Source organism: Ascaphus truei, chromosome 1, assembly GCF_040206685.1.
Source record: "Ascaphus truei isolate aAscTru1 chromosome 1, aAscTru1.hap1, whole genome shotgun sequence".
In the NCBI taxonomy this organism is placed as follows: Eukaryota; Metazoa; Chordata; class Amphibia; order Anura; family Ascaphidae; genus Ascaphus; species Ascaphus truei.
The window spans coordinates 349,562,071-349,588,653 of record NC_134483.1 but is presented as its reverse complement, the minus strand read 5'-3'; the positions used below and the strand labels follow the sequence as shown (position 1 = coordinate 349,588,653).

Sequence of the window (26,583 nt, the reverse complement as noted above, 5' to 3'; positions counted from 1 at the left end):
ACAATAATGAAATTGTCTAGATAATCTTATCGACAAAAACTCCTCTTGAAATGATTGATTGAAGCTTTTTCTCCTCTCCTCCCTTTCCCTCCTTTAATCTTTCAAATAAGCCATCTCTTCTATACAAGTGATGGATTACGGCAGGAAATTACCAAACTACATTGAGTGCATTGACAAATGGAAGATTTGATAAGCATTTATCACATGTCTAGATACACAATATCTGAACGTTATACTTTAATCAAAGATAATTACGGCCAGGTTCTACATAACACTGCATGGCAGCAAGATTTCCCAGAGATCCAAAATGACTTATGGGAGTACAAAATATCTATAAACCAACACCTTCAGGGACATGGGAGGTTCAATTTAAAATGATGCAGTTTTCAATAACAAATTCCCCACCCCCAATGACGGGTTTTCCAACCAATGCCCCAAAAGCGCAGGGAAAACAAAAAAACAAAAAAACATTGCATATGGTCATGTAAATATATTTCTACATTTTGGGACAGGGTTTTGGAATAGAACGAAAAACAAACTTCTAAAACCCAAAAATCCCTTGGTTCTAGTGTTTGCAATTAAGACAGCAGAAATTTTATTTATTAGAATCAGATGAAAAACTTCTTCCAAAATTGGGGATGCATTGTTAACTCAGTCAGACAAGGTGAAATCAGATATAGAAAAATTATTTAAACACAAATGGTGTTAAACAGATTTTTACGTAACCAACACCAAGGACAGAAGGTATAGTCTTCTCTGATGGGGGTAAAGAAACTCTGAAAAAGCTGGTTTATAAATTAATTCACTAGAGGATGGAGGAAAAAAAAACCAAAAAAAACTAGGACACAAGACAAGGAAAACATTTAATAAACAAGTAAAACAAAAATAGTTACCCATGTGAGGGAAGAGGAAGCATTACAGTAAGTTAAGTTACAGTTTATAGAGTTCAAAACAGAAGGGGAAGCAAAAAATAAAATCTGATTGCCATTAGTGGTCAGAAAATAATTTAATTTCCACTTATGAGACAATGCATAATCTTTCACCGGGGTCTTTTGTTTGCCTTCTTGTGAATAAAAATACAGCAAATATAGGATACATGTCCACTACAGTATGTAACAAAGGGAGAGAACAGCACCCACAAATGTGCACGTGAGTGGCAGTTACCTAATTTACATAATTAAAATATAGCCTTTATTAATAACCCATAAAATAAAATCAACTAACGGAACACAAGTGATTACAATATATAAAAACAAAGCAGTGCATCTGTGTGTGCACACTTTTAAGTATTAAAAATATGGCAGGAGAGCACACACTGCCAGTTCCCGTCAGCTTTAAAAATAAGGAACATTTTATAAATCACTACTACATTCCCAATTGCAAAAAAACAAATGCACTATGATGGGGAAGAACGTCTGCTTCGTCATGTTTACTGTATGTAAATTTACGATTGTTTACATTCAGAGACGGGCTCATGTGTGTTCGATGCCCACCATTCGTCACTTTGATTGCTTTCAGAAGCTTCTGCAGGACTGGATTCTGAATATAAAAAGAAATAAAATGGTTACATACACAGATTGATATTGTAACAGCTATGTCTAAAATCACTTTAAAGATGTTCAAAATAAGTCTCCCAAAAACATTTACATAGAAGTATTACAATAGCTTTGAAATATTAAGTTGTCCAAAAATGTACTAGTGGAATGTCAAGGTTGTCACCAAATACGGACATAAAAATGCTACAGTAAAACATTTTCACCAGCCAGCACATGAAAAAAGAATTCAGACAAATGCCCCTTCAACCATTGTTTTTATACAACCATTGTTTTTATACAATCTAAATACTCGATCTGCAAGCAAATCTTTAAGCATTTTGCTTAAATGTCAAAACATTTGTGCTTTGCATTCGTGCGGTTTTTTTTCTTCCCCAAACCAAAAAAGGAGGTGAATGTGCCAATTGGAGAAGGTCACAAATATCCACCACTGAAGAAAGTCAAAGTTAATTGAAGTCATAGGTCACATAAAAATTCACCCATCACTAGCCAACAGCACAAATGCGTGAGATTTTAACTACCAAGACCAGCAATTTGAAACCTGCGATTAATATCCGTAATGTAAAGCAGTCCTTTCCCCCCCACTACCCCGCCGTAAGACAATGCACAGATTTTCTTTATCCCAAAACCAATATATATCCTTTGATTGTTTTGCATTACATTTTTTCTAGTTATCCATTATTTACAGAACCATTTACTAGTAATTTTGTAATCAACTGATTCATTTATCAAATGTCTTAACAAAAAGTGGATGTGTTAAAAAATGGGCCCGAGCATGGTTTGAAGTCTAACAGATCTGTGTACAGCACTTTCAAACAAACATTTGTATGAATTTCTGTTAAAAGCCCGATCTTAACGTAGATATACACCCCCCCCCTGCTCTGCCTTTTACCAAAGAATAGGGGTGCACAAGGGTAAATATATAACTTGTAAATAAAGAGTGGAGAGTGTTGCACAAGACTTGTGCTATCCCTTCACTAAAGTACCCCTTTAAAGTGCACTCTCCTAGTATAATGACAATATACTAGTGAGACTAGAGTAGTAGAGAAAGCATCCGTGTTAATACTAATAAGTAATCCCATGTATGTAATGTACAGTGGATATGGTTAAAATCAATTTTAATTAAACTAAAAACTAAAATAAAGCGGGGTCTAAAACTAATGTACATACAAACATATAGATGGTGTGTTAGTTATAATATAAACACCAAAGAGTATTGTAAATCCCTCTTACCATGTTACTTTCTTGGGATAAAGAACTGTTCAAGATAGTACTACATGAATAATACTATCCTCATAGTGGATCAGATTCAATGGCTCTGTTGCTGTATATTAATCTTTTGGAGCGAGACTCTTAGGAGGTATGTATGAGCATAAAGATAAGCGTGATGGCGTGTGCTTATTAAAGTGTCTGTAGTGTATAATATATAACTACCTAATGACCTGGAACTCCTAGATATGTAGTAAAACAGGTAATCTTTTTGTTCACTGATGTATCAGATTCATATCTCACCCACCAGTGTACATCTGCGTTGCCCCAAAGGCACACAGCCTTTGGCGCAGCCAAAGGGTGCGAGCCGTTTGCTGATGTTAAAGCTGCTCTATTTCTATCTGAAACTCATAAGCCCTTTTATCCCCTGTATCCAATTTTCCAACTCCACCTGTCCATGAATTCACTGTATAACCCTGTTCTTTTATTGTAACCATGTATTTTTTATAACTCTGTGCCCAGGACATACTTGAAAACGAGGAGGTATCCCTCAATGTATTATTTCCTGGTAAAACATTTTTTTAAATAAATTAGATACAATGTCCATATGATTGTTGCATATGTAGCATAGCTGAATATTCCCCCTAGAGGTAACTATGGGGAAGTTCAGTACGCAAGGAACACTACACCGACAGTACCACTGCTTTTGTGAGAATAGCCCTATGGAGTGTAGATGCTGTACGGTATAAATGGCAATCCCATAGAAGTTTATAGTGGGGAATAGTAGCCACAGACACTATTGTGCTCCGCACCCACCGGTTTACAGTGGAGATGCGACACTGCACAGAGCCTATACAAGCCCCCCCAATGTGCACCGGCACCGCTGTTCAAGCGAGTATATATTCCCAACCCTCTGGGGTATCAGTGTGTGGTTAATATTTATCCCCAATGTGATATGAGGGACTTGAGGGAAAAAATAGGAGCGTAGATGTACCAAAAGAGGTGCTTCCATAGTCACCTCCCCTGCTATTAGCTGTTTGTGGTTTCTGAGATATACCGATAAATTAAAAAATATATATACACAGCCGGGCCACTGAGTATGAGCGTGTTTTTTGCTCAATGCCGAGTAATCTGTACTTTACTCAATACGAGATTTGCAGTTTATTTGGTAAATATTAGTGTTTACCCTGTATGCAGCAAGCGTATGCTCCGTTTACCACGGAGTATCCTGAGGGTTTACCTCAACATGCGGTTAAGTATAGATAGGTGGACACACACACACACACCCTTTGTTGGGCCACGCCTGCAGTGAGCATTGATTCCGCTCGCTGCCGGGGGTACGGAATGCTTCTCTCTATGTGAGGTTAGCGTGGCTCAATTAGTACAAGATATTTGCTTTAAAAGAGATTTGGTAAACATATATAAATCTCCTGTTCTGGGCCACTCGTGCGAGGTTAGCGTAGCTCATAATACAGCAAGCACAATTTAACATTTCTCATCTCCTAGGTCAAGAGGACATAACGCATTCAATCACGCTCTCCCGACATATGTTTCGCTCATATGTTTCGCTGTCGCTTCGTCTGGGGAGGCAAAGCCCAATCTTTCCTTAATCCCATGGTTGATTTTATAGGACCGTTAAACTCAAAGTAACCAATTTAGGTGGTAAAAATAAATAAATACCAAGACAAATAGTACTCGTTAACCCAAATCTGAGGACATGCACAATACAATAATTTAACAAAGATCATTGCAAACATTCAAGTAGGTACAGAATATTTCAGGATATTGTTACCTACCTGGAAAAGGGGCAAGCTTGGGATGGTCAAAAAAACGGGTTGGGCAAGTGATGGGTAGAGATTTTGACCTTGCATCAAAGAATTTACTTTTAGGGGAATCTTTCTTTTCGGGCAAGTTTTGCTTTTTGCATGGAGATAGACACACACTGCTAAACACTGGTATTTCACTCTTGCTTGGAGACATTGCATGTTGCCTAGGCAGGTCAGGCTTCCTTGGAGACACGGCTTGTTCATGCACAGCATCCAAGTTATGTGATTGGGTTTTAATTACATTTCCCTTCCATTCCTTCAGTTCATCTTCAAGATGCAACATATTTCTTGAGGGGAAAAAAAGAAAAGTTAATATTTGTATCTTGGATAAACATGTTGATGATATTTGACCTACAATCACTGGTATCCCGTATATTTTACTTCTATTTCTTTATTTTTTGTTTGTTTTTATTTTGGGATCCAGGTATATAGCTTAAAACAAGCCAGGATCTGTTTTGACCATTTGGGCAGATCACCCTAGGGGCTCTCATTCCTACATTTTACTCTATGAAATGAATATGTATTTCGGGATAGTCAATGGGAATCCATACAGTATCTATGGTCTCAATCATATTTACAGATTTAGCATCTGTACTATTGGACTTGCTGTAATAATTTCCTAATAGAACCACCTGTGATCTCTCATAGGATATGACCAACCCTTGGTGATTGGTCAGACTGGGGTAGTCTCGCTACTGTTGGCTAGTGAGACAACACCCGTTCAACCTCTTTGTATATATTATAGCCGAATGACCAACATTTTAGACTGGTTTCCTGATGAAGCACGAATCACGTGCGAAACATATGTTGGCAGAAAGACGTGACGCCTGTAAAGTGGTGATTCTTGCAGAAGACAGACTCAAGAAAACAGCTCTTATATGAGCATTTGATTTCCTCTATTGGTCCTCCTTTGCCATCGCTATTTACTTGTAAACTATTGTACTTCTCTGCTAGTTTGGCAGTGTTGCTTTAAGTCTGTTACCTATTCATAGTAGAATCGGGTGGGGAGCACTTCCGCATTCATATCTCGCCACTACACTAGCATTGTTCACATACAGATCACACGTGGCCATTATAATTTGTAGGCAATCATGTACCCTTATGCCAAACTGTGTTCTAGCTGCTTCTTGTAGGCATGTCATTGTAGTCCTATGCTAAGCCACGCAGGAGCTGCTACCAGGATATTAAGCTATACACTACACCATTATTTGTTAACCCTGTATCTGTATATGTATATGTAGAGTTTCTGTAATAACTGCCCGTGGACAAGAGTGGCAGCTCAGAAGCCAACAATTAGGGATACTCTTCGTGTTTACATCCAGATTACGTTCTGTTTGGTTACTGTTACATTGTGTATTATGTATCAACTCTAGTGCCACATAAGTATGTGGTAGTTGGGGAGCGTTTCATCATTAGAGACATTAGTAGCATCTTTGTCTACACCTAATTGATGATATACATGTACAGGACATTAAGAACAGAATTGCATGCGGACAGTATTTCTTATATCTTGAGTCACTTAATTTTTTGGGGTGATTGGTGTTCTTAACACTTGTTGCTATGTTTGAATATATGCTTATTACAACAGAGTATATATCATACGTAACTAGAATTATACATTGCACAATAGCATTCTAGGACACCATCCACCATCTACCCATTTATTCCATATATTTGTTTTGGAGTCGCCCTACAATCTCATTCAGCTCTCCATATAACCATCTACATGCATATACAATGCTGTATATTACAATTAATTGTTTGGATATGGATACCGTGACTGAGTGATTTTGTCTATATCACCACGGCAGAGGAATTTTATACATTTTCTATTGAATATACTTCATTTGATTGTGTCTATTATATATTATGGATGTATTAAAGTTATTTTTTCTGTTTTACTATATTTGCTGGTCCACTTTGATCTATTATGATCACCAATCAGACATTATCTGAAGGGCTATTACAGTCCTAATTATCACTATATATGTACCGAGTGCAATAATTGGAGCACTTTGGATCAACTGTGTGCAAAATATTTGTATCTGCATTAAACCATTGTTCCTGAATGTAAATAAATGTGATTTTTTCCGTCTCACCTGGAGAGACGATTACAGTGGCTCTTATATCGGGAGAGCTCCTTTTCTAACCTCGCCTTCTCCGATCTCAGCACCAGCATTGCCGTGCTCTGCACAATGCCACTTCCACCACCACAAGTCAGTGCCAACTTTGAGGAAGAGGGATGATCTTTTTCATCAAAAACTGTGGGGAGAAAGAGGTTAGCATTCAAAAAGTTGCACTACCCATTTATCAGCTTCTGGTGAGATACTTTTGTATGGAAGGATAAAAAGTCTAGCTTTTCATTTAAAAAATAAATAAATAAAACGTTTCATGCAAATATTAGACCACTATTTTTAGTCCAGTTAAAGCAAACATTGAAGAACTCCTGCAGCAAATAGGAAGTTAAATAAAATGTACACAACTCCGCTTTAATTTCATTCACGAGCTAGGAACATAGGTGATAATAGCAGTAAAAGGCAAAATAGCGTTAGGTCTGCCGCTAAATCCCTGTTAAAAACAAACATTGCTCATATTCCAACATTTACAGTTATGTTTCTGATCAGGCTTCTTATTCTCGCTGTTGGTTATGGGCCCCACATTTTAGTAGAAAATAGTGAATCTATTTCTATACTTTGTTTACCTACCCGAAGTATCATGGTCTTGCTGTGTTCGTCTCAACTGTTCTTTTAATTTACGTATATTTTCTTCTTTATCTTCCATGCAAGACTTTAACGATGTCATTCTGCCACGGGAGTTAAATTACAGCCATTTAAGACACATTTTATATACTGCATCAGCCTCCAGTTATCTGTGACATGTAGCTCATCAATAGAGCAGATCACAGATATGCCCATTCAAGTCAACGGGAGTATATGTGCGGTAGCGCCTGATCAACAAGTCACTTTACCTTAAGCATCATTACATTTTAAAGTCAACATTTAGTGGTTTGTTACTTCTGAAATTGAGCTTTTCTTTTTAATGGGGTTGCAAAGCCAGTCAAGCGTTTCATCTATCTTGTGCCTGTCATAAGACCACTCAAGACCGGGACAAGATGTAAAGGGGTACTCTTTGCCCGTGCAAGCTCTTGTCCATCACAATATCCCAAAAAAACGACACCCACAAGTTAAATGGCCCGTGTCTGCAAGACCAGACCAAAAAAAGCCAATAACCCTGTTTATTTTGGTGCTAAGAGTGCAGCACTATTAAGTGAGGATGAGTTACAAAAAATTATCTCCAATTACTAGGAAATCTTGGATGACAATTTAGATTTACAGCAAAGAAAGACATTTCAACTGCCTTAAAGGGTCATGCTAAAGTATGTATACTAATAAAATGCAAATACTAGACTAATTTCAATAGCTTAAAGCAAAATGTCCTTTTTTTTATTATGGAAAATTGTAAAAATGTGAAAAATGTCAATTTTACTTATATTGATCATTAATTAAAACCCAATTTAAAGCCGAGCATTTTGCCCCAGAATTCGTAAAATTGTACTTACTCTTGTTCCATTGATTTAGACAACTTAATTTTCCCCATTTCAATTTTTACCAACCGAGTTTTGAGGTTGTCAATTTCTGCTCTATATGGTTTTGTACCGTCAGCAACTTTTTCCTACACGGTCAAAAAACATAAAAAAAGGGTCAACACTGGTGTCTTGTCAATGCATTGGATGAACAGTTGAAATCTTAATTTGCACAAGCTCGAAAAAGATTGAACCATGCACGCATCTATTGCCAAAATGTAAGACACTGCAATCTTTTGGATATAGAAAAAATCAGAGTGCACATCCCATGGTGTGTGTGTGTGTGTGTGTGTGTGTGTGTGTGTGTGTGTGTGTGTGTGTGTGTGTGTGTGTGTGTATATATATATATATATATATTTTTTTTTTTAAAGTAAAGTGCAACATGTACACACAAGAATTAGAAGATATATAAAATATAGTCCCACTCACAGAAGTAGAGATGTAATCAGGATCTCGGGTTATTTGAAAGGCTTCACCAAACCATATCAGTTCTTCAAAGATGGATTCTACTGAACGTCAGGGTAGAAAGAGCAAATCATGTAATCTTTTTTACGAGTAAAAACTAACGGTAATCAAAAACACTCAATATGAAAAACAATTGGGAATGGGGCACCAGGCTCTCTCCATTAGGTTTGTGGCGTCACTTTGTGATGTTCATGATGCCATCATCCAGGAGAGAGCCTGGTGTACCCATTCACAATGCGCAGTGCTGCAGCATCTGGATATGGCCCAGAGGGCGTCACTTTGTGATGTTCATGATGCCATCATCCAGGAGAGAGCCTGGTGTATCCATTCACAATGCGCAGTGCTGCAGCATCTGGATATGGCCTAGAGTGGTCTACATGCAATTGGTTTTCATATTGTTTGTGAGTGTAGTTTTACACCATTTTCTCCATGAGTAAAATCAATATTATACTATTGTTGGCTTTTCTTCCCAACATGAAGCTCACTAGAATCCATCTTCTTTGAAGACCTGTTATTGTTTTGGGAAAGCATTTGGAATAATCCGAGAGCCTGATTACATCTGTAGTTCAGCGAGTGGGAATATACATACAATAAGCTTAGGGCTTTATGTTAAAATGGATAAGAAGCAAAAAGGTGACACAGCTCATTTGCATGTCATTTACCAGAATCTTTGACTGCAGTGGAAGCACAGTTTGCTTAGAGATGGTGAAAAGCAGTGTTGCAGACCTGTCTGCGACATGAATGTGCTCACAATAATATTTTTATTTGCTGTACATATTACACACTGTTTTTATATACCACAGGGGACTTTTTTATATATTTCATTGTAGACTCTTTGGAAAGTCTGTTTGAGAAGTGGTTGTATGAACGCTTACATTTTATATTGCATGTTTTACACACCGCTTTTATGTAAAACTTAAGTGAGATTTGCGCTCATCTTTCACCTTTTCACATCGTTGTAAAATATTTTGCACATGCAATCATTGACAGGAGGCACAATGAGTGTAGCTTCCCAGATTATTTTAAACGTGAGAGAGTGAGAGAGTGTGTGAGAATATGTAACACACACACACAAATTGTGACATACCTGAAGTGTCTGCATTTCTTTTAATGCGGTCTGAAGATTATTTTCTTTTTCAGTCATCTTAACCTGCAAATTAGCCAGCTCCAATTCTGCTTCTCTTGACAATAGTTTGTTTTGTAACAGAGTTGCTTCTTTCTGTTTGGCATGTGATTTTGCCGCACCCAGTTCCATTTCTAGGTTTTGAATGCTGGTTTGCATCGTCTAGGCAACAATAATGAAAAGGTAAATACCATATGTAGTAGCTTCACATCGATTTTATGATCTAGGACTAATGCCCACCTAAATACCCTAGTTTCAGTGCCTAATTGCCATAATGCCCATTGCCAATGTGTGCTACCTAACTTTAGACTGAGACTAGGGTTATACAATTGCTTGCCCCACCCCTTCAAAAATCAAGCCAAAGTGATCTGTAATTAGCTTTCACAAATCCCCATTGCATTGGGAACTTACAAAACTTGAGCACCACTACAGAAAAATAAAGGGTTACCTTTAATTCTGTTTCCAGAGTCCTCAATTTGCTCAAAAGTCTTGCATTTTCTTTCTCAATCTCATTTGTATTTCTGCCTGGAGCAAGGCATTGCACAGTTTTCAATAATTCAGTTCTCTTCGCTTTAGTCTCTTGTAAATCATGATCAAGCCGATTTTTATATAAACTCATCTCTGTTTGTGTTTTGGATGGAACAAGTGCCTGTAGAGTAAACATAGGCAACCTGTTTTGAAAGCAGTGTGTACTAATTTCAGGTATTAAGTATTCTCATACGCATCCATTACAACACCAAACTAAACATGATGAAAAGGAGAATTTATATATATTCTTAAGCCTATAGGGAACCATGTTTATGGTTTTGAAGCAAAAGGTGGCACTGTGTGTTCATTTGCCTTGCTGCAGTGGAAGTGGTGTGTGATAATGGTGAAAGGCGGGGTTGCAGACCTGTTTAAGTCATGCAAATGAGCATACAGTCACAGTCACACACCATATATAGGGGGGTAATGTGCAGCCCTTTTGAAGGCTGAAGGGCCTCACATGCTGCACTTTGAAATATATCATCTACCACTTGGGTTAGACTCATTTGCCATGTAAAAACACAAAATAGAAGTCCTGTTTTAGCAATGGAAAAGGTTTTTTTTTTTTTTTTTTTTTTTGGCATACTTTTCTTACCTCAAGCCTTTTTATTACGAGTTTGACAGTTTCAGCGATTCTCTTATTTTCCTGCTGGAACCCTTCACTGAGCTTCATGGCATCAAAGTGAAGACCATGAATTTCATCAAGCCACCGGAGAAAATCCTTTTTAGATTTTAGTTCATCATGCAGCTCATCTCCCAAAGTGGCAAGAATGACTTGTGTTGCAGAAAAATCCTCCTCAATGTGCTGCACACAAAGATACAAAAAAGTACCAACAGCAACATTACCAACCAATATAAAGGATAATGTAGCAACCACACTTTGCTGTATTACAGGTTTAAACATTTGATTAGGTAAAAATCGGGAATTAAATGAGCACTGTACCCTACAGAAGTGTATCATACAGAGAAGGACTATTGTATCCTGCAACGGGTACACAGGCCCCCAACGACCTGGGGATAGAATCTGGTGAAGGAAAGACTGGACGGTACTCAATAGGTCTTGTCAAATGAATAGTATGTTTATTGTGCAAACATTTGATCAGCTGTTGTCCTATTTTTGGACAAAAGGTCCTAAATAGGACAAATGTTAATCGAAGATATTTGTACAATAACCAGACTGACACCAATGGCGTGTCTTCCAGTCGCCTAAACTCTTAAAAAGTATATCTAGTGCACATACTTGCCACGATTACGTTAATGCACACCCAGTCTACCTTTTAACGCCTAGTAATAATTATTAGAGCCCTTTTAAAAAAGTGTCTGCTTTTTTACTATGTGGTGGTAGATGGTCAATTGAGAAGATTTGTCAGTGGAGTTGAGAAAAGTGTACGCTATACTTTAAATTGTAGTTATTCAGAAAATGTCCTGAACACAAATGACTGCTCCATACTACTGCATTTGCAGTGGCCTACGGCAGCAAATTCAAACCAGTGTTCTTCTAGAGCAGTGGCAAACAACCTGTTGGGGGTTCTTGAGGAGTGAAGTTAAAGATATCACCGCTTCAGCAGAGGTGGTTCAATCAAAATGGCTGCGGCACGGATTAAGCCACCTGTGCTCAAGCAGGGATATCCATAAAGCCTGACCTGATTGGGGGGTGGGGGGGTGAGGGGTTTGAGGACTGGCGTTGGGAGCCACTGTATTGTATGTAGAGCCAAGTTTTCACCATGGAAAAAATACATAAATGATCATTGTAGACATTGTCCCTTAAAAACCCAAAATGATAAATACAGCAAATATTTTTAGGACTAGTATTCCATTACTACACAAGGAGAGCTTAAACCATTTTTACACATTCACAGATGCTTTAACCCTTTTGAGTTCCCCAGGATGTAGCTACACTTATGAAATTAGTTTTTTGGGATGTCGCCACAACGTCAGGGGGCACAGTGCCAAAACCCATTATTTAGTAGCTATATCTAAAGTTAAATAAAGTGCTCCAATTCTATGGGGAGATCGCATCAAGCGCCTATGGAGCTCAGGATAGGGCATGATGACTTCCGTTGCAGCATCAGTGATGAAGCAATCATGTGACGAGTGCCAGGACCCTTTCAGCACTCTGGCCCAGCTGCCTTTCGAAGGATTAAAGGTCAAAGACCACTGGCATATACCATACCTTTATAAGCTCAATTTTCCCAGAAAGCAATTTATTTAAGTGTTTTAGTTCACAGTTTTTAAGTTCGTCAGATGCGGCTTCTGACCATTTTGTGCCGTGTCGCTCAAGGCACTGAAACTGAAGTAGCAGCTCATCGTGGTTCCTTTGCTCTGCAGATAGATTTCTTTCATTGTCCTTTATGTAGTTTAATGTAGTGTAGTGCTCCTCTTTGATTGCAGTTTTCCTGCATACCACCTATTAAGATAAAGTAAAAATTCTGAAAACAGCTAAAAACCAGTCCTTCAGAACGGAGACAAATGTATTGTGGGGGCACTATACCTTAAACTTATTTAGGAGACTCTGTAGTTTATTATTTAACTTCAGATTTTGAGCCAGGATGTTTTCAAATGACCTCGACAGTGCAGAGGAGAGAGATTTCTGTGCGTTACTCATGGACAGTTTTTGAGCTTCAACGTCGTCATGAAGGTCACTAGTGATGTTGTTAAGTAAATGGTTATGATTAGAAAATACATCTGCGATTTTGCCCATAAGATCCTGTATAGAGAGAAAAATATCCACATCAGTTTCAATATGGCAAACACACAACATTAGATTTTACTTTAAGTCCACATGTTGCATGTATGTGTATGAATAAAAATCTGCAAATGTTTAAAGAGAAAAATTACACAGTCAAATACTTCTATATTCTCTTGGAAAAGGGTAATTTAGTTTAAGCTTTTGGCCAAAGCGTCGTAAGCCTGTGAGCAGGGTCTGCCTTGATGTGGCTCACAATGCATTGGTCAAAGGGTTATAAACTAAGTGACCCTTTTTCAAGAGAATATATAGAAGTATTTTACTGTGTATTTTTGTCATATTGGAAGTGGCATTGGGCTTTTTTGTTTTGTTTTATGCATCCGCCATGCTTAGTAGCACTCCTTTTTGACACTTATATACATATATATTTTTGTGGGGGCTCAGGAGTTCCCAAAATGAGCTTCTTGAGGTTCTGTGTAATGTTTAAAGAAAGTTGACTTTCCAAATTCTAAAAATTGTAGGCAATTACCAAGCAGTTGCAAGTCATAAGACAGTTTGCTGCCCACTCAAGTGACAAGGCTGTAAGGTAACTTCTGGTATGACTTGCCACTGTTTAGCAAGTATGGCCCTGTATCTTTATTAGCAATACCTGTATTTGTTGATTTTTCTTTTCAAAGACATCTACAAGTTGAACATCCTCTTGAAAAGGTGCATTCTGAATTAAAGGCAACACCAACATTTGTTTCTCCTTAAGATCAACCTCCTCACGAAGGTCGCAATTTCTATTTTTTTCATCCTTTAAGTCCTAAAATACACAAGCATACATTAATACAGATACAAACTTTAACGCCCTGGCAGGTGCGCAAACATTAAAAAAAGTAAACAAAACACCCTAGCCCTTGAGGTGAATTTCTGTGCCATCTTCAGATGAGGCACTGTTGACAATAATCATCCAAAAACATAATTGGAGTATCTATGTTTACACTGTCTAGAGGTAAAAGGGGTTAATCTCTTCTGTTTCAGATGTTTGTCTCAGCAAATAAAAGTTCTAAAGACAGATATATGCTACAATTAAGAGGAGTGGTCAGATATTTGTGAGATCGCTTCGAAATCATTAGTCTGCAGTATAATTAGACTTAAAAAGAAAAAAATTAATAATACGGTACGTTGGTATCTCCCTTCAGTCAGACTACATAAAGTTTATCCATTATGTTCCCGACTTTGCTGGAGAGAATGCAACCAGGCGAGTTTCATATCCAATATTTGGTGATCTTGCGCTTAAATAATTCCTGTTCAGATAGATCCATATCTATCAAATAACTGATTTCGATGTCTAGGGACCCTTGGACTGAAACACATTAAGCACGGTAAAACGTATCATTGCCAGAAACTGGAAAAAAAAAAATCCGACCAAACTACCTGGTCTCAAATTATTAACACTGTGGAAGGTAGTCTCGATGGAAAAAACAGCCAACCTAAATGACTTGGGTTAACAAATTCCAGAGCTTGGGCTCCTTGGTACCAAAAATATGTCCATGCTAAGGCGATTCTCGCCCCCCCCCCCCACTCCCATTAATACAGATTTGATTGTGATTTAAATTCTATCCGGTGACTGCTATCAGACTTCCAAGTACAGTATGTAAAGTTTATTCTACAGGATATATTTCTAGGTTACAGTGACACATTTTGTCCAATGGTATAATTGACTATCGCACTGTGCTTTCTGCTTTCTTTTCTTCCATCTCATATGTTTATGTAAAAATGCAAGTCCTATTCATAAATACAGTTTATAACCGATTTAGGTACATTAAAATTCCAGAGGTAACAAAAAAACAAAACAAGTGCAGTTCAACTTTTTTTCAGGAGCTCTGGAAAACAGCACACCTAAGCAGGTTATCTATTAAGCCGGAGTAATTTGGCAAAATGCGTAGGAGTGGTAAAGGACTGACAGGAGGATTAATTACAGCCCCACTGACGTCGTGGGAGAGTACGAGAAAGTGGAAGTAGTGTGTGTGCATTCTGGCGGGACCGCGCGAGTGAATGGAGTGCAGAGCGCTGACCGGGACTGAGAAAGGTTACAGCTCGGCTAAGTCTAGGAACCCGTGTAGGACTGACTGCAGAGAGTGCTGGGATCGGAGACACAAGAGATTGTACAATGTCCTAAAGAACCTGTAATATGGGAGTGAGACCATTGGATGGTACATATACATCTTACACTTTTGAAACATTGCACTATTGGTTCTCTACTTGTCCCTTTTCTATGTTAAGTGTGAGTCTGACACTTGTTCCAACACCATCAGCACTATTTTGGACACATGAATTTGCCCAGACTGGAGGGCAATTTGATTAGTGCTGCACCAGCTGTTACTCACAACTTACGATATTTGTGTCACTACATTTGTATAAATTTACTTTTAGAGACCATTTGATTAGTTTGATGCATTTTTACACTTGGGCACAGAGTAGCACTAAAAATCGTTTGTTTGTACTATTTAAACAGATACCTGGTGTAGTTGTTGCAGCTGTTGCTGTAAAGATGATATTTGCTGCAATAGATTATCCAGTGTGTTTGTTTTTTCAGTAAGCTGCCCGTTTAGCTGATCTTTCAGTTGCTTGATGGCTTGTAATTCAGTCTGACAAGTATTCAGCTCCTCCCTTAGCTCAGACTAAGAAAGTTACACCGGCAATTATTTTCTAAAATCTCATAATTCAACAAATATTAAGCAACCAAACAGATGTACATTTTTAAACACACAAAAAGGTGTCGCTCACACTAAAAAGTAAATGGTAACAAAAACCAGTCTATAAAATAAGAAATCTATTGACGGATGGTGCTGGGAATAAACGAATATATAAACACACGAAGAAAAAACTGAATCAGATGAGGCGCACATAGGCGAGCTCCTGACCCATGATTCTGTTGCTCAGCAGGGAATACTCCATCATGGACTATTATTCAACTTCAGCTGAGTATTACCTGTTTTTTTTGTGGTTATTAAACCACTTTTTAAAGGCGATTTGCCTGTGTGTACAGTTTAATATTTATGCCTTGCTCTCAGTGGGGGCTAGATAATGGCTTTATTAGTACTATACAGGCACATCTCTTTTGATTGATAGTGTATTAACCTTTCATTGTTTGCTGTGGGCAATTAAAAATGTGTATGTTGATTTTTCATCTATTTCTTACCCACCTCCCCTTTGAGATATGCATAGCTGCACTATTTTTTTTTCATGCATAGTTATAAGCTTATTTAGCCATATCTATTTTGGTTAGTGGCTTTCCAGTGATAGTATTTGGTGCATTATTATAGTAGCAGTTTTGACTTTATCTCAGGGTGTTACTCTATAGCCCTCTCCTTTCACAATTTCCATAGTGGTCTAGCATGGCAAGTTTATTCTACTTGGGATATGGTAGCATTTGACCCTATTTTGTGTGATCTTGTCTCATTACAGTAGTGGTGCTATTTTTCCTTGTATGATCAGGTTTTGGTACAATTTCCCTTTTTTTCTTTTGGGAGGTTCTTAGTGGTCTGTTTTTCTGTATTTTTTTTTTAAATATTGTTAGTGTTACTTACCTTTGTGTTCAATTAAAAGTCATTTGATTCGGACTCAGACTTTACATTTCTTTATGGGTTAAGTACGGTTATTTTTTTGAGTGCCATTAGTGGGATTCTGCTTTTTCTTCGTGTGTTTAGATGTACATTTTTGTTTATACATATCTACGTGTATGTACTTACTTCTACTTTCTCTTGATCTTGTAGATTTGTATACATTCTGTTATTTTCTGTTCTTATTCCCTCATTTAATTGCTGAAGCTGTTCCCTGTCTCGATGAAGAGTTGATATTTGCATCTCATGTTCCTGGATACAGTTTACCAAACTAGCTTTTTCAGCTTGTATTTGTTGAGATGAAGCATTATCGTTGGTAATCTTCTCCTTCAGCCGTTTGATTTCAGAAACTAGTCCTTCCAACCTGTGGTTTGCTGCCTTCTTCTCTAACCAAAGGAGATCATGCTGATACTGAAGTTGCTGTAGTTCATCGCTAGATTTCTTGGCCTCAAAAAATAAAATAAATAAATAAATCTTACACCTTGCAAAAGCTTTAGATCTACATTTAACGCAAGGTCTACTGCATTGAATTAACATTGTAATTGAGACATAATATAATGTTTAGGGCATCAAAGACGTATTGCATTTATGACAGTCAACTAGCACGAACCATAGTTGTCTGTAGGAAGCACAATGCAGTGATACAATTATGACTGGGATGGGGTGACCAGGGAAAACTATTGTTCAGATCTAAAGTATTAATTGTGTAACCACAAATTAATTAGGAATTAGACCACACTGTCTAATTTAGTTTGGGTTAAAAAGGTTTTATTCTCGACGGAACAGAAGCTTAAAATGCAGTTTCACCAAGCAACATATATTGGAAATGCAATAAAGCATAAACACCCCCCACCCCGTTTCCAATAAAGTGTTTTTATATTAAAAAGTTTTTCCAAATATGGAGTTAGAGCATACATATAGGACAATATGGATTAGGGGTTTATAGATGACAATTAAAAATATTAAATGTGAATTGTGTATATTTCCCCAAAATAAAAAATGCAGAAAACGTAAGGAAAGAAGCATGCGACAAGGGTGAAAAACAAACCAAACAAACAAACCAAGGAGTAGTGAACCGTTTCACTTCCCTTGCTTGGTCAAGGGAATCAAGAACGAATGCAAAATTGAGAGCCTTCAAGCACAGAGAGCAAATCCACTCTGTCCTGCACCCAATCGGTTACATGAATATTTTAAACCTCTGCATTCTTCAGCTTGCTTTGCCATCTGAAAATTACCTCTTCTTTGAAGGTTTCCTTTAAGTGTTGCAACTGATCCTTCTCTTGTGACACACTTCTAATTTCTTCTGTCAGAGCAAATATTTTCTGAGCAGCTTCAAGGTTCTCCTTCTCAACCTTTTCAAATGCAGATTCGTTGCTCTTTAAACGCTCGTTAAAACGTTCCATCTCTGAGGTCAGTAGTTGCAGAGATTGGCTAAGGACCGCTTTCTCGCTGAGAGTTTCTTTCAGAGTGTTCATATTTTGACCCATCTCTTCCTCTACAGAAGACAACTAAAAACAGAATATTAGATAAACAAAAATCGGACTGTGAAACACAAATATTTAAATGACCAAATGTACATAAAATCTAAAAGGTCATTAAAACAAACCTTTTCTTCCAATAAAGAAATTTTCTCCATTGCCACAGATTTTTCCTGTATGCTGCTAGAAGAAGATTCCAAAATCTGATTATTCAATGCTGCAACTGTATGTTTCTGCTGCTGCAATTCTTCTTGAGCCCTCCTTAATTCATCTTGTGTTTCAATAGACTAAGGATAAACATACAATTACTAGAAACTTTTCATTTAGTTCCTCAGGGTAGAAGATCAACCACTTCAGCAAACTTTCCCTAGGACCATTTGCTACATCTATACATGCACCAACTTTTCACACTATTCAGGTTTATTTTTACATTGACAATTGTACAATGTAAAGGCAAAAGGACAAATATTTTAAGACTTCTGAGTTTATAAGATCAATCTGTCACTGTATGGCTGTATACCACTTCACTAGTGTAATCAGAACCACCTGTATTCTGTAAAACCCCAGGGTCTCCAGGGAAGACACTGGGAGTTCCATAAAATAGTCACCATGACATTTTACCTTTATATTTAATAAATAAATAAAAAAATAAAAAAAAATTCACCATTACATTTGAAGAATTTGTTCTTGAAAATGCATACAATATTCCAAAATACAACACCATTAACAAAAATACTTCTATATTGTAGTGATGATATTTTATGTACACAAGATGGGTAGTCCGTGTTTCTAGGTTATCAAATTGAATCTTTAAAAGGGTACTCCAGACTTGATGTCTGAAAACCTCTGAACAACATTAAAATGGCAACTATGGGAAAGTTACCAAAATTGTGTGCAGTTAGAGTAGTTAATGAATTGGTGAAGTTTAAACACTTTACACCCTTGCAAGGCATTTTACCCTAGCTGGTTAACCAATTGCATTACAATTGGAAAAACCATGACCTGGTACTTCTACTGTTCCAGGGACTAAGAGGCCCAGCCTGATGCTATTTGGCATAAAGTTTAGTGTGATAATTTTGATCGGGTTTGGTTAACAAGTTATGGACATACTAGAAATGCCTGTAGACAAGCAGAGATATAGATAGAGAGATATAGATAGAGAGATATAGAGAGAGATATAGATATAGAGAGAGATATAGATAGAGAGAGATATAGATATAGAGAGAGATATAGATATAGAGAGAGATATAGATATAGAGAGAGATATAGATATAGATATAGAGAGAGATATAGATATAGATATAGAGAGAGATATAGATATAGAGAGAGATATAGATATAGAGAGAGATATAGATATAGATATAGAGAGAGATATAGATATAGATATAGAGAGAGATATAGATATAGAGAGAGATATAGATATAGATAGAGAGAGATATAGATATAGATATAGAGAGAGATAGAGATATAGATATAGATATAGAGATATATAGATAGAGAGATATATAGATGGAGATAGATGGAGATAGATGGAGATAGATATATAGATGGAGAGATATATATATATATATATATATATATATATATATAAAAGAGAGAGAGATAAAGAGAGAGATACAGTCAGAAGTTATCACAGTATTGCAATCATCCTGGTATATTGCACAACCCTACCTGGAGGTTATCGTTACATTTCTCTATAAGTGCATCTCTTTCTCGGGTAATAGTAGAGACCAATTTCACCAACTCCTGTTTTTGTTCCACTATAGCTGTATGTTCAACAATAACTTGATCTCTCATACGTATTGTGTCCTTTAGTTGTTCCTCCAATTGCAATAGCTTTGAAAGGTTAAAAAAAAAAAAAAAAAAGTTACTGCATATTATTCCAAAAATAAGAAATAACTTATAGTGTTATTTTAGCTGAAGCAAATCTACTGTTCTACTGCTTGCAATGGTACACATCAAAACCAGCAAGCCAAATAAAAACAAAGTGTCTGGCTAACATCTAAATAAGCCACATCTTGTACATCCCGTACTTTATGTTCCAGGCCCACTCCTAGACTCGTTTGGTCCGTTGGTATGGTAAATTCGTTATTTGCTTCAGCTCTCAAGTCGTCCAACAATTGTGATTTTTTCCCCAACTCCTCTAGTGCACATCGTAGTTGTTCCTGAGTTTCAATAGACTAAAACAAATAAAATAAAAATAAAACAAAACTCTAAATGAAACCCGATAGACTATTGCTCATCTTTCATGGACTTACCATTTCAATAGTTTCTTGAAGATCAAGCTTCAGTTGGTCTCTCTCAGATCTTACATTTACCAATATATCCTGCAGTTCTTGCTCCCGTGCGACTGCCAATATCTTATCTTTACTTTGTTGTACTCCATCTTGCAACAGGTTCGTCTCAGAGAACAGGTTTAGTTCAGTCAACTGTTGAATATATTGAAGGATAAATCATGCTGTAATTCTAGTGAATTACCTATCGTTAAGCCTTTATATTTTGGCAGAAACTAGACAGATTTATTTTCTTGGGAAACACCCGTTTTATAACAGGAACCCCCCCCCCCTACAATACGCACCACTTTAACATTTTCAGTTTCTTCTTTAAGCTGGTCCCCTTTGCCTTTGTGGCTCCCTTGCATGTTCAAGTCTTCTCTCTCCTGCGATATGGATCTCTGCAGCTCCTCAAAAGTAAGGAGTTTTTGTGTCGCCTCAAGCCTCTCCTTTTCTACCTTTCCCAGCGCTGACTCGGCAGCTTTAATGCGATCTTGAAGCTGCTCCATCTCACAGACTAAGCTCTGTCGAGCCCTTTCAACCTCATCTCTTTCACGATGAAGTTTTTCATACTTTGTTTCATTTTCCTGAAGCTCTTCCATTAGAGAAGAAACCTGAAAAGCAATGTTTAGCCAAGAAATCATCATACCACAAATAACCAAGTCACAGTTATTCACTGCTTTAAAGGTGCAGTCCCAAATAGCAAGTGCAGGTCATCACCTATATAACTATTTTGTAAAAATTCACATTAAGATGTCAAATAGTTTTGTAGATGTGTTGTAGGCTGGGATACATTTTAAAGTACCAATTTTAGGGTTTTTCATACATGAAATTAATATGTGCAAAGCTTTATAAATGCCAGTTTCTTCCAAACCAAAAGGTCAGTACACAACATAATATTTCCCCCCCCCCCCCCCAGGACTAATACGGCTATTACAACTTTAAAGCTTAATATTTGTAAAACTAATTTAGTTCAAAGTCCAGCTACAAGACCACAGCCAATATAATGGGTTATAGAAAATATGCTGCTTTGTTACTTGGAAGCATTTAGCTCACTGATGAAAACAAAAAATAAATAAAACAGAATTCCAGTTTCTAGAAATCACAATGACAATTAATAGTGGCCACAAAATACATTTAAAGATTATCCAAAACAGAAAATTACTGGATGCTTCTAAAATTTGAAGATAAAAATGCAGTTTCTTTATAATGCCTGATATCTGGTACGCGATGACATTTTGTAAAATACATTTACGAGTTTAACAAACCTTTTCTTTTAGCGTTTGGCATTTTACCCTAGCTGGTTAACCAATTGCATTACAATTGGAAAAACCATGACCTGGTACGTCTACTGTTCCAGGGACTAAGAGGCCCAGCCTGATGCTATTTGGCATAAAGTTTAGTGTGATAATTTTGATCGGGTTTGGTTAACAAGTTATGGACATACTAGAAATGCCTGTAGACAAGCAGAGATATAGATAGAGAGATATAGATATAGAGAGATAGAGAGAGATATAGATAGAGAGAGATAGATACAGTCAGAAGTGATCACAGTATTGCAATCATCCTGGTATATTGCACAACCCTACCTGGAGGTTATCGTTACATTTCTCTATAAGTGCATCTCTTTCTCGGGTAATAGTAGAGACCAATTTCACCAACTCCTGTTTTTGTTCCACTGTAGCTGTATGTTCAACAAGAACTTGGTCTCTCATACTTATTGTGTCCTTTAGTTGTTCCTCCAATTGCAATAGCTTTGAAAGGAGAAAAAAAATAAATAAAAAAGTTACTGCATATTATTCCAAAAATAAGAAATACCTACACCACGTGATGTGACGTCACCGCGCCCACGCGTCACATCACGTGGTGTAGCTGATTCCTGGTGTACCGGAGCCTCTGCATGTTGCTGGATGTGTGCGAATAGCCGTATTCCATGAGAGACGCAGCGTTCTGGCATTGATTAGCCAAGTATTTTTACTCTACTATACAGAGTGTTATGCTGCAAGGATTTATGATCTTTATCACTAGCTACAGGGACTCCCGAGTAAAACTTGACAGCGATGTTGGAGCTGTGCTGTTTGATTTCAAGCAGCGTTCATATGGTAGTTTAGTTGATTAGGGAATTCCCTCTTCCATCCTGCAAACATACCTCTGAGTGTAACGGTTTATTAGAGACCTTTATGTCTGCATGGACGTTGTGTTGTTCGCATGTTATTCATTATTCATCCAACTGCTGGGGCAATGATTTAGGAGTTTGATTGCCAGATTTTTGGGTGATCAACTGTGTGTACAACTCTTGATTTTTCAACTTGAGCAGGAGGTTAGTTCAGTACTATATATTATATAGACATATACACCATACAGCAGGAATTAGCAACATTAACTCACTTTATCACCCTTGTGTTTCACGTTGTATTCACCATAAAATTTAAAATAACTAGTGTGGAGTGCACCATAAATGTACATTCTGTGAGTGATCTGGTGATGCGTCACAAGTTTCACTCAATTTTTAATACATTTTGTAAAATAAATTTACGAGTTTAACAAACCTTTTCTTTTAGCGTTTGGTCTTCTATAATTAATGGAATGCTTCCAGCATAATCTGTCACCTGTCTTTTCAAGTCATCAACTAGCTCCTTCTGTCCTTTGAGCTCTTCCTGGGTTGTCCTTAAATCATCTTGGGTTTCAATAGACTATAGATTTTGTAGACGAAAGTAGAAATAAGCAGAATTTTAGAATATGCTTGTATTGGTTAATTAACATGCACGGTATTCTGCGGAAACAATAATATTTCACAGATTGGAACGACATGTCAAACACAAAAAAGGTGTATTCAACTACAATACCCACCACAATAATCGTTCGATTTGTTTGTTCCCATCACCCGAGATGCTCTTGCAGATTCTACACAACACATCGGAAGCCTTTCCAATAGTATTTAAATCTACTGAAGTCTACATTTGTTTTGAAAATTGTAATAGTAAGGGGCATTGAGAACCGCTAGCAATAATTGATAAGGCTATTCTAAATATTAAAAAAAAATTTTTTTTAACACTAAACAGTGTAATTTGTTTTTAAAGAAGTAAAACATGGAAATTAACATGAGGAAGCTTACAGCTTTTATTTCTAAGGACAGAGGGTTCCTGAAGATTTATGGCTGTTCAATATTTAGTTTTCCATGTGGTAATACCACAACTAATGTAATAAACTATTAGAAAAATGTAATTCCTATCTGGCAATGGACCAGTAATTAATTTATAAAGAAAAAAGTATTACAATTTTGCCTGCCAATTCCAAGGGTGTTCTGGGCACCATCACAGTTTCATCTGGATCAGGACTAATGCATGGAAACTCAAAATGTGAATTACCAGTTCAATGTTTTCTTTGAGATCTTGCTTTAGATTGTCCCGCTCTGCTTTAAGGTCCTCTAATGTGCATCGGAGTTCATTTCTTTCTTGGACAGATACTTGGTAGTCGTCTTGAAGAGCTTTGAGTTTTTGAGCAGCCTCAAGCATTTCCCATTGCATTGTGTCCAGGGCTGACTGCGTGTCATTCAAATGCTTCTGCAGTTGTCCCATCTCAATCAGTTTATGCCGAGTTTGTTCAAGTTCTTCCCTTTCCTTATCAGTTTCATGTTTATCATCCTGCTCTTGGTGAATTGCAAGTAGAGATGATAACTAAATGGACAAAAGATTAATATAGTTTAAATCTCAAACAATGTTCAGAGTAACCATATTACACATTGCGGAAATATGTATGAGTATGGATGTAAAGTTGAGAATGGAGAAACCAAAGTGTTACAATTCAATGGTTATTTTATGCTGGTAATAAAGTAATATATGGTTTTCTTGTATATTGATAGTATCGATTAACTTGAACACCCCCCCACCCCCATTATCATGGATTCAATAGGTGGCACCAGTCCCATCTGCCCAACTTTGTCTAACATGTATTGATACAGGTTTAGAAATAATGAAGACTGGCACTTTCTGCAGATAATCTCATGAATAAGAAATACTAAATTGGCATACCTTAGTAGAATATGACATGAATGCATTCTAAATTACAAGAAACTGTACAGTTTGTGTTACTGGGGATATTGGAAAACATTTATAAAAGGTCGGTAGCAGAAAGCACGGCTATCCTCTTATATTGGACAATGTGGCCACTTCCTTCACGTATTCAGCCAATTCCCAAGGTTGCTTTGCCTCTGACGTATTACTGTGAGACTTTAAGAGGTGAGGCTGATAAACTAAGCACAGTGTAAAGGAGATGTGTGACCACCATTCATAAGGAGAGGTGCGTCAAAATGCATGTGTGCACATCCATCACTAGTTTTCATCTTTAGAATTGCAAAACATTTTTTCTGATTGAGAGCCTGTCTTAGCCATGTACCTAAAACTATTCCTGCTTTGCTTGTGCCTATGTATCCACATAAAAAGCTTTATATTATATACAACAAAATCCAGGATCACTCCTAAGAAAAACTGATGCTACTAAATGAATACTAGCCAGTCCCACACAAGAAAGCCAAATCCATAAAGCACAAAATGTATGTCCATAAGCATCTCTTCCGTTCACTATACCACACGTGTACTAATAGTATTGTAATGACACCCCTTAGGAGTACATGGCTAATGACTAACACGGGTAGGGGCTAGTTGTGGTAGGGATGAATGAATATCAGTGATACCGCCGTGTCTACTAACAAGGAAGCAAAGGCTAAGTACACCGCTACCCTCCGCCACTGCCCTCCTACACCCGGTGTCAACCACGGACTCCGGAATCCTCTCACGGAGGTAGGGGAAGGGAGATAACTCACAGTCTTGACTCGCCGAGCTCCGGTCTGCGATGACGTCACTGGACTGTGAACCGGAAGAGGAAATCAGCGTGCTCCAGCCCAAAGGTAAATCGTACAAAAATAGAAGGTTGCGAGGCGGTTCACTGCTGCCGCCGGGGTATGAATGCAGACACGCAATGAATAATAAAGTATTTATTTGTGCATATTACACAGAAATTCGCTGCAGAGCAAACTCTGACGCGTTTCGTTCCTAGCAGGAACTTTGTCAAAGAGTACCCAGCACTAAGCCCTGTGATGCATATATACTGCGCTCCCCTCATGCAATTGGATGATAGGCAAGTAGGTAATTAAACACACAGTGTGAATACACCTGGAGACCAATGAACCCACAGGAGTATGAGTAAAGTTAACACTATAATCTCCATACTTAGAGCACACACAGATGCATCAATAGGGCACACAGATATTAACACAAACTTTTCAATGACAAACTAATGGATTAAAAACAAAGAACAACCACAAGACTAAATGTCTAATAGTATCAATCTACAGCTATAGACAACAAGTGCCGGTAGTTCAGCAGCAGAATGAATATTGATAAACTTTAAAACATCTCTCACATTGTGAAATCATTAGATCACTTAATAGGGATTTAGTAATAACAATATAGAAACTTGATCTTCTGTAAACTTATTACACTATGAAATACATATAAATGGGAAAACATACTTCATCTATATCAAATGCAATGGTAATACATGCCCTCATAAACTACAATACACACTTATATTATAATAGCAATATCAATAATAAAGAATAAATGAAACAAATCATTATATATAAAAATCTCACACCACTTGATGAATATACTAGATAAAAAGTGAATAAATGTATTAATAATATAACCAAATCTTTTATATAAAAAACACACACCACATTAGTGAATATACTACATATAAACAAGTGAGTAAATAAATTGATAATATAACCTATATACATAAATCACAAATTTAACTTAAACACTCAAATCAAAAAATGTTTAAGATCCCACTCGATATTCATACCTGTGGGATATAAGGTGTTTAGGGCATGAATCCAAAACATTTCTCTGACATTCAATTTATTCCTGCTTTGCTTGTGCCTATGTATCCACATAAAAAGCTTGATATTATATACATACTGTAGATTCAAATTGTTGCCACCTTCCCATCCCTTTGGAGAAGGAAGATAACAGGTGTTAGAACTATACTATGAAAGATTGAATGATTAGCCAGGTACAAGTAGGAAACTGGAATTAATGTGGGGGTGGCAGTAGTTTTATGTTCTGTAATTTCTACTAATTTATTTATATGGGCTGCAAAACGGCTACCAGCCCATATAAATTTGTAATACTAAACCTGAGGTTCGGGATCTGTAGCAGGGTTATGGTTTCATGTTTATCCTACTAATTATG

The 26,583-nt window shown here is 37.2% G+C and overlaps 1 protein-coding gene across 2 annotated transcripts in view; it reads right to left on the bottom strand.

Moving 5' to 3' along the window:
• Positions 1 to 844: 844 nt before the first annotated feature.
• The window catches only part of CENPE (centromere protein E), a 98,651-nt gene continuing 72,912 nt past the window's right edge, over positions 845 to 26,583 (bottom strand). For both annotated transcript variants that reach the window (XM_075608937.1, XM_075608948.1), the window contains 22 exons: positions 23,698 to 24,006; positions 22,879 to 23,022; positions 21,919 to 22,083; positions 20,635 to 20,943; positions 20,315 to 20,485; positions 20,090 to 20,236; positions 19,728 to 19,892; positions 18,185 to 18,343; positions 17,814 to 18,086; positions 16,708 to 17,025; positions 15,475 to 15,636; positions 13,620 to 13,775; positions 12,776 to 12,991; positions 12,458 to 12,691; positions 10,880 to 11,089; positions 10,208 to 10,408; positions 9,724 to 9,921; positions 8,148 to 8,260; positions 7,294 to 7,391; positions 6,688 to 6,850; positions 4,559 to 4,875; positions 845 to 1,539 (listed from right to left, as the gene is read on the bottom strand). In XM_075608937.1, coding sequence (XP_075465052.1) covers positions 1,445 to 1,539; positions 4,559 to 4,875; positions 6,688 to 6,850; positions 7,294 to 7,391; positions 8,148 to 8,260; positions 9,724 to 9,921; positions 10,208 to 10,408; positions 10,880 to 11,089; positions 12,458 to 12,691; positions 12,776 to 12,991; positions 13,620 to 13,775; positions 15,475 to 15,636; positions 16,708 to 17,025; positions 17,814 to 18,086; positions 18,185 to 18,343; positions 19,728 to 19,892; positions 20,090 to 20,236; positions 20,315 to 20,485; positions 20,635 to 20,943; positions 21,919 to 22,083; positions 22,879 to 23,022; positions 23,698 to 24,006 — 4,323 coding nt within the window. In that variant the 3' untranslated portion in view covers positions 845 to 1,444. The remainder of the gene's footprint in view (positions 1,540 to 4,558; positions 4,876 to 6,687; positions 6,851 to 7,293; positions 7,392 to 8,147; positions 8,261 to 9,723; positions 9,922 to 10,207; positions 10,409 to 10,879; positions 11,090 to 12,457; positions 12,692 to 12,775; positions 12,992 to 13,619; positions 13,776 to 15,474; positions 15,637 to 16,707; positions 17,026 to 17,813; positions 18,087 to 18,184; positions 18,344 to 19,727; positions 19,893 to 20,089; positions 20,237 to 20,314; positions 20,486 to 20,634; positions 20,944 to 21,918; positions 22,084 to 22,878; positions 23,023 to 23,697; positions 24,007 to 26,583) is intronic.